Source organism: Colossoma macropomum, unplaced genomic scaffold (assembly GCF_904425465.1).
Source record: "Colossoma macropomum unplaced genomic scaffold, Colossoma_macropomum, whole genome shotgun sequence".
NCBI classification, from domain to species: domain Eukaryota; kingdom Metazoa; phylum Chordata; class Actinopteri; order Characiformes; family Serrasalmidae; genus Colossoma; species Colossoma macropomum.
In genome coordinates this window covers 21,824,967-21,842,479 of record NW_023494801.1, presented here as the reverse complement: position 1 = coordinate 21,842,479, position 17,513 = coordinate 21,824,967, and the positions used below count along the sequence as shown (strand labels likewise).

General features: G+C 40.1%; 1 protein-coding gene across 3 annotated transcripts in view; it reads right to left on the bottom strand.

The window, feature by feature from the left end:
• Positions 1-17,513, bottom strand: part of cep112 (centrosomal protein 112) — a 196,246-nt gene that overhangs the window by 67,811 nt on the left and 110,922 nt on the right. For all 3 annotated transcript variants that reach the window (XM_036589491.1, XM_036589492.1, XM_036589493.1), the window contains 2 exons: positions 13,897-14,004; positions 3,872-4,054 (listed from right to left, as the gene is read on the bottom strand). In XM_036589491.1, the coding sequence (XP_036445384.1) occupies positions 3,872-4,054; positions 13,897-14,004 (291 nt within the window). The remainder of the gene's footprint in view (positions 1-3,871; positions 4,055-13,896; positions 14,005-17,513) is intronic.

Genomic DNA, 17,513 nt, shown 5'->3' with positions numbered 1-17,513 from the left:
TCCTGCTGGAGTGTGAGCGTTGACGTGGACCTACTTAACAAGTCTGTTGTTTCTCCCACATCAGAAAAGCAAGCCTGATTCCCTCTGTCATGCTAGCCTTCATGTACTGTGGTCTAATCTCTTATTTGGGAATAAAGTTCTTTGAAAGTTTGACGGCGTCATTAATTTGCCAATCACAGCCGCAGAGACCGGGCCCTAGTGCTATACTCAGAGGATCAGATTTTCTCCCATGCTGTTTGAACTCCATGTTATATTACTAAGAAAAAACAGAATTTGTCAAGGATGAAAAAAGAGAAAAAAAAAGACACAGGCCAAATGGAAAAAAAGAAAACAGATCTTTGAATAAAGCTGAAACACAGGAAACGTAATAATGGATTTGACTGACCAACCAAAACATCTGTTGTTCATAGAATCTGCCTAAATTACATTTAATAAGTCTGTTCTCCAAGGGAGGCACAGACAGAAACATCAGTCTGGGGTAAATCTGTTCAAGAAAGCAGCAATTTTCATTTAAAAAGCCCAAACTACAAACAGAATGAGGCAGAATGCAAGAGTATATTGTTTCTCCCTGAATAGCACCAGTAGAAGTGGTTGGAACAATAAAGAACATGACACAAGATGACTTGTCAGGCAAGTGAGACTGTGCAGGTGGAAGGAAAATGCTAATTCTGATCATAGTTCTCCCCTACTAAACAGTCACTGTAAAGTACACAGACTCCTCATAATGGTGTGCCATAAACATGCATGGAAAGAAAACATGTCCAGCCTTTGGGGTCAGTTGTATATAAGCACACAGCACTGGCTGCAGGCAACCATATTTACTGGGAACTGTCCTGGATCAGCTGCCAACTGACTCTTGGTCTTGTCCTTTCATCTTCAAAAAGACTGAGGAAACTAGGAGCCTGGAGGGCGCCAAAGCAGCAATTCCAGGTTGAGGGAAAACTAATACTCCAGTTTCAGCCCAAGGACGAGGATTTGGGCTGATTCCCTCTGCGCCCTCAACAAAGACTCCTAGCCAAGAAACGGAAAAACAATAAAACCTTCTTCAGCCCAGTATTAGCAAGGAAATGACATATAGCTTGTGTACAGTAACATTTCACAGTAATTGGACAAATTTTGTGAAAGCTTGTTTCAATGGCTGTGTGTCATGAATGAAATTTATTCATACTTAAGAAAAAACAAAGCTCTGCTGGGCTGGAACCACAAGCTCCCAAAGCTGTAAGTGCAGGCACGAGCCATTTGTTCTCCTCAAGTTACCGCAATGTCAGCCAAACTACACGTTTATTAGTGTACTGACCACACCAGTAGATTAATCTGAATTGCTCATCTTCAAGTGTGCTCGGAAGAACATCCGCTCACACAGCCAGCTTTCCACAGTGCTATCCGTTCGCAGATTCCAGGAAGAAACTTGAGCCTACACTCAATCCGCAGACCTTTTGTCCGAGGTAGGTCTAGAAGGCCTGAGGACCTTATCGTATCAAGAACATAACCTTAATTTGATCAAATATGAAATACATTTACGTAAACACTTTGTCTTCAGACAAACGCAGATTTTGTCATTTATAAGCATAAATCTACACTGAAGATGCCAATGAACCACGTCCTGGAACTTAACATCTCATCTCAATAAAGCAGCTGACGAATGGCTTCTGTAGTGCTGCCTTCTCTCTTCCTTCCCAAATTCAATCTCAGAGAGCACGCAAAGAGAAAATGTGCTTTCTTGAGAACAGAAGAGCGGCCATGACGGCCATCTTATCTCATTCAGACGGTGTTGAGGCAGCCAGTTTTCTGTCAGCAGTAGCTGAGAAATGTATCTTTTTCGAGCAGCTAGAGTAAGCTTGATGGACACCAATTCAAATGCAGTGGGACACAGAGAGAAAAAGTTTTCAAACCAACCAGCATCACTTTCATGTAAAGTTCTGCTCTGCTGTGGGAAGGAAGAAGAAGAAGAAGGAGAAAAATCCTGACAGTTGGACACCCGGAAGATTGTGTTTCGCCCTCATGTTTGCCATTAGCTATAAGATCTTGTCCCAAAATTCAAAAGCCATTTCTGTCAGAAAATCTAAATCTCTTATAAGTGTGGAGATCTTCAAGTTTAAAGAGGCTCTCAACACTTGGCTGGAACTGGGGCGTCACTCCATCCCGAGGAATATTTAACTCTGCTACATAAATCGGAACGTGGACTGCTCCTGTACGTGTTGCCATGGATCTCCTTGCATCCATGAGCTGAAGCTCCTCACACAGTACCAGTCTCCAATGCTGGGGAATTGGGGTTTTTGCTGGAGAGGGCGTTGAGGTTCAGTGCACTTTTGACCACAATCGCATCATCCGATGGAGGAGCACATACAGAAGGTCCAAACCACAAAATTTGCTCCCTTGAGTGCCAACAAATTGCTCAGTGCGTTCTGGGTGCTGGAAGAGATGGAGGATCGTATCCCACAGCAGCCTCTCGCTGTAGCAGGCTGTTTCACTCTCCTGCCTTCATATCCCATACGGCCAGTCCACAACACTCTTAATAATGACGTGACTGATGAGGTGCTGAGTAAATGGCTTTATGCTGTGTGTGAAGCATGATGAAGGATGAAAAAGCTATTTGCTTTGAACCGCTGTGTTTCTTTTTAACCTCTAATACTAGCCTTTACAACTGAAAACGAAGCGCTGACAATGTTTTTCACAAAACGACTCTGCTAAGATGTTTAGAGGACACACTACGTCAGAAAGTGTTTTAAATTTGAGTTCTTTATATCTGCCAGAAGAGAAACATCATATTACACATCACTAACATATAGCACAAGATGCTAAAATTTTTTCCCTTTTTTTAAAAACATTCTTAATCAGTGACCATATGTATTGAGGTCCAACTCTTCTTTGGATGGTCCTTTGATAAAAAATATAAAAAAAGAGATTTGTGCCCATATATAGACACTTTGTCATTAATCCACTGCACAGTACCACCTCCGCTAGACTTTGTTTCTCCTGCTAGGACCCAATAAACATGGTTTAGCCATGCTGACAATTTATATTTCGTCTTGGGGTTTGAAGAGTCAAATGCATCCCCAGCTGGGGGCTTGACTGTCAAATGGCTTCCCACAGAGACAACGTGATAGCCAGACTGAAGAGGAGAAGGGGCTTGGCGGAGAAGGCATGAGAAACCTGCTGCTAAACAAAATGGAGGTTTCTAGCCATCCTGCTAGGGGATTCGTTAATATACGCTAAACGGCATGTGTGTGCATGTTGAGGCTGGGACACAGAATGAAAAAATAAATGCTATGAGGGGATGATGGCTACCTGCAGCGCAGGAACACAAATGGTCTGTCCGCTAACAAAGTGTGCCGCGCTCGGCAGGGCTAGAAAACTCGGTTGCGGCACATCAGCTCATGCCAAACCCAGCCCAAACAGCTGAAAGAAAAGGACAAAAAATGCAACCCAGGGTGTTGAATAAAAGACCAGAGTCATATTGCGCTTAGAGATTTGCCTCCTTCATCCGGCAACCTGTGGTTTCAGCAAATGGGGCTTTTCGGTTCTTCCACTAAATCCCGCTTAAAACAGTGCATATTAAAAGAATGCATTAAAAGTCGTTGCTGTACGACATTTAGTTTTACGAAAATCTCTTTTTAAACAGCATTCCGTCTGTGGCGCTAAAACATCGTCATAATTTCGCAAAAGTATTCGGCTCAGTTTTTAGTTACGCACTGTTGCAAAATTTATTCAAAATTTGTTATTTTTTGCCATAAAATGCAGTGTTTATATGAACAATTCTAATTCCTAATTAGCAATGTAAAAATAAAAAAATAAAAAAAAAAGTATAGCAAACATTCTCTTTGGCATTGGCAACAAAAAATGGTGACGCGGAAAAGAAGAGACCCCCTACCTGTCCATCGCGTTTTCTCCACTCCTGGGTCTGAGCTTGGTGCTGGACCATGGCGGCCCGCGCTTGTTTCTCCAGGCTGGCGATCTCCCGCTGGTGGTCCTGGACCAGGCTGTCCTTCTCGGCATTGTGCTGCTGGAATAGGTGCGTCCTCTCCTGTTCATGCTGCAGTTTCAGGTCCACAATCTGATTGGACAACAAGGATCAAGACTTCATCAGCGGCACATCCTTGTCGTCATGACAACTTGTGCATGGCTCAGCGAAAAAAAAAAGTTCGGCATTAGCTTCGCTACCTAATAAACCCGAACAGAGTTTTTGCATCACTATTACCTCATAGCCTCTGCTATCCTCCCATTCTTTGGGTTAATTGTAAGCGCTCCTCATGCTCTGTCTCTTTCGCCTCCCCTCCGATGCTCATTATAAAAAGAGGCGTGATGTCTAGGCCAGTTGGAAAGGCTGGGATGGGGTAGCCATCTGCCCCGTCATGCGAGCCTAGCCCTGTGCACCGAAGGTGACAGGACGGAAAAATTGGCTTAGAGCGATGCCTAAAATCATCATTATACGGTATATTCATTCAACATAGAGTAAGAAAAGAACATCGCCATGGAAAGAAAGACGAAAAAGACTGATTTAAAAAAGATATTTTTTAGATTGCGATTTATATCTGTAATCCAATTTATTCCATCAGACTGCTAAAGAACAAAAACTTTTCAAAGGCATCAGTTTGAGTTATTTTAGCTTCAATCTTAATGTTCAATAGTCTAGCGACCAACTACTCTGGCAACCGATTACCAGTAATTACTGTTTACCTACCAACAACCTTTCATTAAGACCAGAATAAGCAGGGCAGAGCTAAATAGTAGCAATTCTCACTGCTGTGTCTAAATCCTCAAAGTGTCGGATGGAAGAAATTCTGAAAGAGCACACAAAAGCAAGAGGGTAGCATTATCTCGCTGTCCTGCACCTGCTGTGCAGTGAGCCGGTGCTGGGCGTTCAGAAGTCGGGCCTGTCGTTTCCCAGGGTCCGTTCCCACTCCCCTCCTGACGGGGGGGATGATGACCTTGGCCGGTCCTGCCCTGTCTCCCTGCTGGCTGTGAAAGACTGCCCGGCGTGGAGTGGGCCTGGTCCCCGCAGCTTTGATGCTAATCCGTAGCACATTGTGCGCCTCGGCACCCTACCTGGCCTGCCAGCCAGAGGCTGCAGGACTGCTATTGAGAGCAGGTGATGAATGGGGTTGCCGTGAGGAGCCAGAATTTCCCCCCAGCAAGATGGAGAGAAGGCCATAGAGAGATGCTTAAAAGAGCCCCATGGCACCAGCTTTTCAGTTTCAGCAGATTTTTTCAGAGGCTAACGCACAGATCAGTAGAGCGGTTTCGCCTTTGCCAGCTTCATCAGCTTTCAGACAACCCTGCTCTATGAGGAAAAGCGACAGATGAAAAATACTTCATGCAGAGTTGGTGCTAGGCTAAGACTGACCAGCCAACAGGAGAAGTCTGGATTCAGGAAGGATAGAACACTGGATCTTAAAGCTGTAGGACAGATTCCTGTCGTCTTCTTGCCTGGCTTTAACACTGTGAGACAACTCTTACTTCACCGCAATAATGTTAGTGGATTTTGTTATGTACAATGTCATCATCCACACATATACATATATGCATGCATGGCTCAGTGATCAGTGGCTAACTCTCCAGCGCATGGTTCACTCCGGGATGAGTGACATATTCCAGCCAGGCAACGAAACATTTCTTACTGTTGACAATTCCGATCGAAATCGCTTTGACGCGGGAGTGAAGATCCGTGGTAAAGTGTACTAACAAAAGGACGGAGGGAGACCAACAAGGGGAAGAAGAGGATCGGGAAAAACACAGCCGCCTCATTGTAGACGTCACAGGGAGAATGGGAGAAAAGGCTGCTGGGTGCCAGGCTCTTAAAGTGGCAGTGCTGAATGGCTGCTGTCAGCGGGCTTGGACGTGATTAGCGCCCCCCCTCTAGGAACCAAGGTGCTGAGGTAATGGGGAAAGCGGCCAGTCAAGGAGACTCCCCGGGGTAGATCATGGATGGGGCGAGGAAAGGAGCCTGGCTGCACTCAGCGGGGGTGTGGTATGCAGAAGAAAGATCTAGGGGGGGTTTGCTGGAACTGCGTCTATTCTGTTTTATAGAGTACAGAAAATGAAGACGCTTCCTGGTACTTGTGCATGGAAAAGGAAGAATGTGTGCTAAATTTCTGGGCTGAGTGTGTTTGCGTGTGCCGTGGCTAAAGATCTAAAGAGCAGATTGGATTAGTCACCGAGTTATGACAGAATGGAAACTCATTCTCACGCCCCCTGCTCCCCCCTCCCCACCTCCAGGCTGTAGCCTCGGACGTCAGTTCAATGTCAGGGAGTGGGGCTCACAAGGGCTTGGCCATGACGTTGCAGCGGGGTGGAGGTCACAGAGGAGCAGCACTTCTATAGAGCTCCTCTCTTTTAAAGTCCAATTGAGGCATGCCCTGGGGAAGTTGGGGAATGTCCCTTTGTGCCCACATGAATGAGTGAACGTGACCTTCAGGCGCAAACTCACACAACTAACTTTAAGGAGGGGGAATCATAACTCGTAGTTATGGATGGATTATTTCATTCAGACGAAATTGAAAAATTGAAAAATGTGATTTGAGGGCACAAAATGTACTTCATCTTGGGGGGTATGAAGCTTTAAAACAAAATTTATAAATAATAAATGTTCTATCAAAAATATCTTTGAGTTTAAGGAAATTTCTTAAATAGCAATGTTTACATTACTTACAGTATTATTTTTAAATATTTTGGATGTTTCATGTAGAAATTACAGCACTTTTTTATACATAGCCTCCCTCTCAGTTCAAAGGACCATCATGTTTGGGACAGAGGTGTTTGCAATTACTCAAGTGTATTTAATTGTTTCATTAGTGCATGTATAAGAGAGCTTTCAGCATCTAGTCTTGATTTTAGGCTTCGGGTCTTTGGAGTCTGCTTTCGCTGTTTGTCAACATGAGGACCAGAGCTGTGGCCATGAAAGACATGGAAACCATTATAAGGCTGAGAAACAAGAATAAAACAGTAAGAGATATTGGCCAAACATTAGGCTTACCATAATCATCTCTTTGGAACTGGTTTGGACTGGTAGGCCATGGAAGACCTCCACAGCTGATAGTAGAAAGAATTTTCACCATAATGAAGAAAAAAACCCCCATACACCTGTCCATCATATCAGAAATACTCTTCTGGAGGCAGGTGTAGATTTCTCAATGACTACCGTCTGCAAAAGACCTCATGAACAGAAATACAGTGGTGGCAGAAAGGAACTGCTCAAGATCCAAAGCAAACCACCTTATATGTTGAACATAGTGAGGGGGCAGGGTGGGTTTGGGGAGCTCACTCATCTTCTTTGATGATGTAACTGATGATGACTGCTAGTCATGTACAGAAACATTTTATCAGCGCAAGTTTAGGAAAATGCCTCCAAACTCACTGGATCGTGCTTCATCTTATAGCGACACAATGGTCCCAAACTTACTGCCAAAGCAACAGAGGAGTTTTTCAAAGCAAAAAAAAATCTTGAAAAATTCTTGACTGGCCAAGTCAGTCACCCTTTCTGAATTCCACTGAGCAGGTCTTCTATACGCTGACAAAAAAAAATCTAAGGGGCTAACCCCTTAAAACAAGCAGGAGCTGAAGACAGTCCAGCAGAGCATCACAGGGGGGTCGGGGAGGTGGTTGTGTAATTTCGACATGCCCAAACTGAAATGTATAAAAATATCCTTTAATAAAATATAAGAATATACACTTTAACCATATTTGAATTGTCGGAGTGCAACTGTGGAGTAAAGGGGCCAAAAAATGAAAAAGAAAGCAAACAAACACACAAAAAAAAAAAACATGCCTTTGTCCCAAACATTATAGAAGACACTATATGCAAATATGTAGTACCGTAATTCTAGTATGGTATATATCATTACAGTATATTTTTGCTCCCTTCTTGTTCATAGAATTATTGAAATATTAAAAAAAAAAAATAATAAAAAACAAAAAAAAATTGGTGAACAGTTAATATTAAAATTCCATAAGTATAAGTCATGTCAAGTGATTCCAAACTTTTAAAGGGTAGTGCACACTAGTTAAAAAATCAGGGAGAAGCAAATACTTTGAAAGTAAAGCAGACGCAGCAGCTGAAACTGTGACAAGCTACTTCAAATTCAAATGAATCAGTTGTCGAAGTTGTTTCAGTTTTCTTTTAGCGACAGGAATTAACCTTAGATTTTCTGTCTTCAAAGACTTTCCCCATACTTGCCACTTACTGTCTTGCCGAAGAAAAAAAAAAACATGAAAGAATTCCATTTATTCTGCAATTTTGGCCTGACACTGGTGATTATTATGTGATTCACTACCTTGGCAACCTCATTTGTCATGCAGACAAAAAAAAAATTATTACAAAGTCTGTTTTGCTCTCTATCAACAAATCGTGAACACTAACCATCTCCATTCGAAACAATTTAAAACAATTGACACGGCATGCAAGTCAATTACTCTACAGAAAATGGCCAAGGGGACGGTGCGTTAGGGAAGCTGGAGAGAGGCACAGCTGCCTGTTTTGAAGGCTTTTTGGATATTTATCAGGTATTCGCCATGCACTGATATGGCACCTGTTACTGGTTGCCACACTTGAGGATTCATTGTGCATCAGGCTTTAGAGCCATCATGCTGGCGTCAACAGTATCATCTACACACCAGGTTAAAACCACACTAAATGCTACAAAGCACTATGTACTGTCTTTGGCACCTGAGAAAATTATGTTAAACCTATTTATCATGACAGTGATTGTTTATTTAATTACTCTTTTATTTCAAAAAAATGAGGAAAACTCTTCTTTCCATCTTTTGGGCCCTTAAAATCAAATGTGTTGGTAGATTTGAATGAAGCTATGCAATAGCTGTTGACATCAAGAAGTTTGGGAACAAAACCTATGTTGTTCGAACTAGCTCAACTACTCTCAGATACTTTTCTAACAACAACAATTTTTGTTATGTGTGTAATTTTTGTTGTATTGTATTAATGCTATTTTGCATTTATTCTAATGTTATATTGTGTCTCTACAAACCAAAACACACTTCTTGTTCAGATAAATGGTTTTAAACAATTTGCTTAGGTGCCTGAGACCTTTGCACAGTATTGTATGTCTGAATTAAGTTGACCTCATTTCCTGTATAAACTGATGTTAAAACATATTCGTCAAATAAGTTCCGGTAAAGAAAGTTAAGTTCAAATGAGCTCCTATCGAGTGTAATTTCCTTTTATATGTGCTCTATAAAAGTTCAGTTTACAGCAGCGAAATTCATTTAACAGTGATGACTTCTGTGTACCATCTTTGAGTCTGCATAGCTGTTTCAGATGAGAGGATAAATTTCTAATGAAGTACTGAATGAATTATCCATCAGTGAATCTCCTTCTGTTCCACTGTTGATTCATGGTATGACATCTTCAACTGCAACGTGATTATATTACAAATTGAAGGGCGCCTGTTTTACGTGCCCTACAAAGTAGATGGCATTAACGATAACAGGAATATTTCAGAGGATTAATTGGAATTGTTTTATTTTAAAAAAGGGCAATTATCGTCAGCTGATGGGATTTCGATCGGAAGGGAAATAATCTAGATTTTTACACAGGAGAATCTAATGGAATGATATGTTAACTGAACATGAAATGCAGTTCAGAAATCATATCTGATTTTACGACAGCTGGCCACCAGCAATAAGAGAGCAACCTCTGTCTAACATGAACCATATCCTTAATTTTAACAAGCATTGGATCAGAATGACTTTTAGACTGAAACGAATAAAGTATGATATTGAGAGAAACTGTAACTTAAAATGGGGTAAGACAATTACCTTTCAAATCTAACCTTCTGAAATCTTACCTATTGAATCTTAAATGGATCCCTGCTCCCTAAATAGTGTGATAAGTAAGTTATTAAATTCTAGCTTCTACACCCAAACAGTGCACTACTCGCCCAGCATGGACATGTCTGAATCCTGAATGATTATCTCTTAATTATGTTACGCACTGTTTGAGTGCAGGAGTCAGTATTTCAATTCCTATGTAGCGCACTACATAAGGAATACGGAGCTATCTGAAATTCAGCTCCGGTTTGCTTTGCCCCCAGACCATAAAAAGACAGCTCAACAAACATTTCCTTTCATTTACTGACTCTAAACAAGACTGAGGCATGTCTGGCCTATAACTGCTTTGCTAAAAGACGTTTATATCCTCGATCCCATATTTAGAGTGTGGCTTTCAGTCTGGGGGATGTAGTCTTCATCATGACACTGCATCTTATTCAGTGGCTAAAACTGCCGCACTACATTGTTATATCTTTGAGGCCTGTTCTCCCTCTCACACAGACAAGGGTTCTCAAACTTTTTTATGCCAGCACCCACATGTAGAAGCAGTATTTGCACTATAACTCATCAAATATTCTGTGAAGTGAAATAAGACATACATTATGTGGACAAAAGTATTGGGACACCCCTCCTACTTATTGAGTTCAGGTGTTTTGGCCACATCCATTGCTAACAGGTGGATAAAATTAAGCACACAGCCTTGCAGTCTCGACAGACAAACACAGGCAGTAGAACGGGCTGTACTGAGGAGCTCAGTGACTTCAAGCATGGCATTATTTTAGGATGCCACCTCTGTCACAAGTCAGTTTGTGAAATTTCTGTCCTGCTAGATCTGCTCCTGTCAACTGTAGAAGACACAGCTCAGCCACAAAACGGTAGACCACACAAACTCACAGAGTGGGGCCAATGATTGCTGAAGGCACAGTGCCTATTCTCTGTTGAATCACTAAATATGAACTTGAATGGAGAATGCAAGCCAGGCTCACCTCACAAATGCTCTTCCGGATTAATGGTCAAACTTCCCACAGATATACTCCAAAATCTTGAAGAAAGCTTCCTAGAAGAGTGGAAGCTGTTATAGCTGCAAAGGGGCAACCAACTTTGTATTAAGGCCTACGGATTTAGAACGGGATCTCATAAAAGCTCCAGTACATGTAATGAGTAGGTGTCTCAATACTTTTGTCCATACAGTGTAAGTGCAAAGCTTTCAGCCCAGCGTTCTGTTCGTTGAATTAACAAACAGAATATCATGATAAAAGTATTAAACATGCATAGGCCTGCATTGGTGAGACTGTGAGACAGAAAAAGTATCTGAAAAATCTGAAATAATAAGATTTATTTGTTCTATGTTGAGATGTAATCCATTCAGCTCTGACCTCCACTGTGAACACATAATAACAATAATTTGGTATCACATTACTACCCTGCTACATTACATTGACATAACCACACCATCAACATGTCATGGTAGTTGCCACATGCTGTCTTGAGATGTCATGACAGCTTATGTCTAGTAATAAGAGTTTTGTTACCATTTCCTTTAACTGTCATGATAGATGCCATGTTGGTTGATGTCATGACAGCCAACTAGAGAACACAAAATCACAATGTGACGTAAGCGGTCAAACATTATGCCATGTGTCTGACAGTTATCAGAAACGGTAACAAGACACAATTATTTTACTGAACAAGAACTGTTATAACAGCATATGACATTTGCCATGACATGGTTCTGGCACGGTTATGTCAGTGTTATCTAGCAGGGTTTATGTTAACTATTAGCATAAATTTCATTAATATTTAGTTGGATGTTACATGTCTTATTTAAATTTGATCTGATCCATGTTGTCAGCTAGTTCAGAAGGCTAGCAAGTGCAGTGCTCTGATCACTGTGGATGATTTTGGCTAAAGCAAGCTTTGTTCAGATGTGGCATGGCAGCAAACTGGATCAAGAGGGTATTTTAAACACTTGCTAATGGCTTACAGTATGTTGCTATCAGGAAAAAAAAAGGTACCTTTGAGACTTCCTTTTGTTGTCGTACACGTGACAATCAATAACTGTATTTCAAATGTGTGTCAAATGTGTGTGTGCTGCACATGGCCAGACAGGCCACACTGATAACACCGGAGTGCTTTGAGAGCACCAGCGGTGCAGAAACAGTGAAGTTACCGTTTCAGATCTAAAACGCACTTCGTTTAGCTGTGTTTTAGAAGAAAAAAAAAATTGCACTGCTGCAGCTTCCTCGAGACCCCTTTGTTCTCATGCTGCGACCCATCACTGATAGGGGTGTAAGAAAATATCAATACACTTGAGTATACTGTATCGATTCTCAAACACAGCAGATTCTTAATTAATAGTTTACATGCAAAGATTTGCGGCAGACAGTGGTTCATTTTGTGTTGTGTTCTATTCTATCTTCAGCCATTAGACTCTTTCACTCCAACATTAACAAGCAGCATAAGGGTGCACTGCTAAAGTTAGCATTGGCAAACCTAGCTGAGTAGTAACGCTACCACTGATGGCTGAATCTGAAAGACTTAGATTGGTGTTCTAACGATTAGTCCTACCTATCGACTGAGCATTCCCATATCATTACTCTAGTGTAGCAACTTGTGTTTTAATGTTACTTCAGAGCTACCTATATTTATGCCATATAGTAGAGCATTTTGACAAGGCAGCACAATGTGTCAGAGCAAGGCCTCTGTAATACGGTGAATATAAAGGAGACTCATAACACTATCCTCTCCCAACAACACATCACTGACACAGCCATTCCCAAGTTGTACAAGGAAAAAAATGTAAAAAAAAAAGTAAAAAATTAAAAATAAAAATAAAAAATATATATATAATAAATAAATAAATAAATAAAAAAAATAGATTTTCTTATATTTTACTGGTATAGGCAAATATAAATTTTTTTGTTCAGATTGTAAAAAAGTAGTGCAATGATGCTGGATGTTACAGGGACTACAATAATTGCAAATGCAGATCCCACTGTTCTGATTGCATAAAAATTACAATTTCTTTTACTCAGAGTTTATGCATATGGTGGCGTGTTATTTATGCTATGACAGTTTTCCTAAAATTAGATTTAAAAACAAAATCACAGTATATCACCTCGCGTACAGTATCATAATACATCGAAATATACTAAATCATAGCCCCTATGGGTATTGTATCACCAAGTTCTTGCCAATACACAGCCCTAATTACTGGGTCACTGGTCCACCACTGGCTGCCTCATTCTGTTCGTTGATTAAGTGTAAGAACTATGGTGCCAGAAAGACAGAATCAGATAGGAATTCTACTATCATAGACAATGCTTTACCTGCCTCACACAATACAGAGCTCTTCACATATTTATATTACGTACTGTCCTGAAGGGCTTCTAACAGTAGTCATTGGTGTTCATGGATTTAACTTTTCACTATGGTATGCTTCTATAGTCTAATAGTAGCTACTGATTTTTATAGATCTATTTCTCATTTCTTCCTCTGATGGGTCTGTAGTCAGTAACACTAACACTGACGGTAACAGTAACACTAACACTCTTACTAGTCAGTAACAGTGACTAGTTTTCACAGATCTATTTCTCATGTCTTATTCTGGCCTCTAACAGTAGTCACTGACTGTAACAGTGACTGTAACGGTAACATTGTAACACTGTTACTAGTCAGTAACAGTGATTGGTTTTCATAGATTTATTTCTCATTTTTTACTCTTAAAGGCCTCTATCAGTAGTCAGTGAAAGTAACAGTGACTGTAACAGAAAGACTGTTACTAGTCAGTTATTGTGACTGGTTTTTATAGATCTGTTTCTCAGTCCTTAATCTGATAGGAATCAAAAGTAGTCAGTGACAGTAACAGTGACTGGAACAGTAAAACTGTAACATTGTCACTAGTCTGGAACAGTGACTATTTACTATTGTGTATCAATTTACAAATTTGCACTGGACAAAGGTTAATCCCCAATATGCAGGTCCAAATGTTTTCTGAGTTTTGTGGACATTCTAAATAATCAAAATACTAAACAAGCAGAATACCTTTTATCTTACTGCAAAGGGTAATATATACTGAGGGAAAAAAAACCTCCTCTCACTCCCTCTACTGACCTGCTGCTCATATTTCTGTTTCAGCTCCTCTAGTTGATAGCCGAACTCCTTGGCCTGTTTCTCCCTTAGTGACTTGGATCGGGACAGATCGGCTTCCACTCTCTCCATCTGGAGACATGAAGTGAAGCAGATGAGAACAGCGGACAAAAAGACAAACTAAAAACTGTTAGACATTAGTGTAACACTTAATCTGAAGGCTATCTGCACAGGAACTTAAGACAAACATGCACTGAACATTTAAAAAAGAAATACCTTTTGTAGTAAGAACAGCTTATTTGTTAGAAAGATCAGCTGTACAAATCAAGCTGTCCATTCACAGCAATGTGATTTCAAAAAGTTACTTTAGTTTTTAAAAGCATGCTGACAGATTCAGTATCTGCATGCTGTGAAAATGCAATTGACTGATTCCCCCAAATTAGAGTATAGCTGCTCATGTCCCATCATTTTCAACAGTTCTATATTGCATGCTTAGTGAAAAACGAAAAGAGAAGACTTTTAAATTCATTTTTACCCCAAACTAAACATGCCTTATTCAAAAACCCTATTAACTAAATGAATGCTGAGATCAATTTGGATCTGAATAACATCACCCATCCCTACTGGCAACTGGAGGTTAGAGAAAGAATCACAAAATGAATGCACAGTGGTACTCTCAGTCTGACATGGGAGGAAGATGAAGACGGAGACATCAGGAGGACAGGGATGGACAAAGAGCAAAGACAAAAGCCATATAGGACAGGATGAAACAGAAAATGGCAGTAACAAAATGATGAAATCAGAAGGGGAATGAGGGAAGTGGTCCTTTTCACTAAGATAGGAAAAGGAGCTTTTCTAAGCGCCAGAAGGTAAGGAAGGCCTCCCAATATCATTCCACAGATATCTGTAAAAACATCAGTACCAGCGCACACAGAGATCGAGACCAGGTTGCAAATAATAGTTCTTAAAAGGGGCAGCTGTTTTCCTATCTGACTAAACATTTAACAGATTTTACAAGCAAATGGGGGCATTTTGTTAAATATGCATAATAAGACTTAAAACTTAATCGGAATACTAACTAACAATTCAGGGGCGCTGTAATTCAAGGCTGGCGGGGGTGGGGGGGGGGACTCAACATCCACACTTGAAAGCCAGATTTTTGACTGCTCAAAAGAAGAAGAAGGGAAAAACGTCTTCTGATGCCAACAAAAATATTACAAAATGTAACTCATCTTGCACTCTTACAACACAGAATGAACCGAAAGGCACAGAGTTCTTGCATCCTCTTTGCAGCTCTCCTGTGATCATAACCAGCTTTCACTGGCCACTATCACCATGGCAATATGTACCTGGTTGCATGCCACCACTGGTCACATAATGTTGCAGTTTTGGGTCAATAAAGGCAAAGAATAGCACAGTAAGGCATAGAACAATGCTTTTTAGTTATTAATTAATTTTTTGTAATATGTAACATGTAATATGTAAAGTTCACCACAGTAAAGAAGAAGGAAAAACTTGACAAGAAAGACTTTAAAGTGCCAGGCAAGACAGTGTAGATTATTATAAATGTTTGATTGATACTAAAAGTGTGTGATAAACATGCAGCAAAGTTTGAATACAAAACCAATAACAGAGAAATATAATTTAAAAATATGCTCAAAATGTTATCAGATCTATCTAAGAACCGTCTTGGCATGATACTAATATTCCAGTGAACACGAGTGATTGACATATCTCAATGTACGGCTCCCGGCCCGCTACGCCACTAAAGCAGTGCTAAAGACAACAGAGTGAGCTGTTGTAGACCCAACTGTGTCCATGGCTCACTAAAAACATTTTCCAGCTTTTAAATGGCAACAACTTAAAGATGGTAGGCTTCGTATTCACTTTACTGCTAGGAATGCTGGTTGACCAAATGAACAGATGAATGGATGCTCTTGCCAACTCAGCTACGCTTGCTAGGACAGCCTTTGTTTATCGTTAGATTTTTCACAGTTAGTTTCTCAGAGAACAGAGAGAAGGAGACTGTTGGGGACACACTTTTGATAAAGCTGTGCGGGTGGAAAAACCCACATCAGCCTAGTGATTGGTGAGGATACCGCCCAGGTGCACACTACCTAAGATTCTGACACTGGACACTGGAAAAGGTTGTGAAGAAAACGCATTAAGGTTCCCTATTAGGTTCCCTTTTAATTAATTAGTCAATTAGTCAATCAATCAATTAACCAACCAACCAACCAACCAATTGACCAATTGATTGATTGATTAATTAGTTAGTATTTTCTATGCTTTAAAAGGTAGGACTGATTTATAGCCATCGTGGTGTGCGTTTAGATGTTATAGCACCTAGGCAGGTTGTGAGATTAGTAAAAATGTGTACTGTGCTTGATTAATTTTTTTCTCTGTTTATGGAAGCTACAATGCAGGAGTCTAGCTGGTGACTGTCAACTTCAGTACAGTGATGTCTCTGGGACATAATGCTTCCTAAGTGGCCTCCTCGACTTATAACATGGCACCTTTTGAAATAAAATTCTGGCTACACCACCGTGAAATATTTGTGCAATAGCAACATGAATTCACAGTGTTTTATTACATTGAGAGGTTTATTCATACTAAGATCAATTTATTTCAAACTTATTTCAAATTTATTTCCACAATACAAAAAAAAAAAATTAAGTATTCAGTATTTAAGTATTTACTTAAACCCAAGGAATTAACTGAGATAATAATAATCTAAATTTATACAAAATCATCATATATAGGGTACTTGTTATTGGAAGGTTGCTGTGCCAAACCCTAAACCCCAAATTTTAATTTGTAAAAATACTTACACTTGTATTTTTTCCAATTTTTTTAATTGTTTTGATTTCTTTTAAAGTGAAGTTGAAAGATTTTGGTTTATCATGAGTTAGTTTATTTTGAAGTATGTGCCCCATCGATCACCCAAAAATCATTGTGTAACATTAAGAACTGTCACAACGGAAATTTTTTTCTGCTATTCTATGTATTTTAAGGAAAAATATTATGATTTTATGTGTGTACAACTGTTCAAAGCTGCAACTGCTTGTCATGTACTAGTGTTTTTGAGTAAGCTCAAAATTAGCTAAATTTTTCACTACCAAAAATATGATTCCATTTTGTCACTACCAAAATAATCATAAAACAATCACAGAAATTTACCATGTTTTGGCAGTGTTATGATTGTTTTGGAAGTGACAAAATGGAATCTTTAGTTATTTTCTTTAATAAAATAAACATAATTAAGGTATAGGGTCATTAATAGCAAAATGGTTTTACCCCCAGGTCAGTTACAAGTCTGAAATGGGTTATGAACTTTATCCAATTCGGTAGAATGATCCATCATTACCTTTTCTCTCCATATTTATTTTAAGGGGTATAAACGGGGCATAACATGAGGCATATTTATCCTTCACCCCGGTATCTTCTGATTTCTGATCTACCCAAGCACTCCACACACCAGCTCAACTCGACCCAAACCACATCAACCTGACTTAACACATGCTGGCTTAGACTCCTGAATAACTGCCTGCCGGTAGCAGCTCAAGTCGCTGAAGGAGCACAGAAATGGTTAAAACGCAATGAGAGTAACTGACTTGGAGCAGGTTGGGGAGAATGGAATA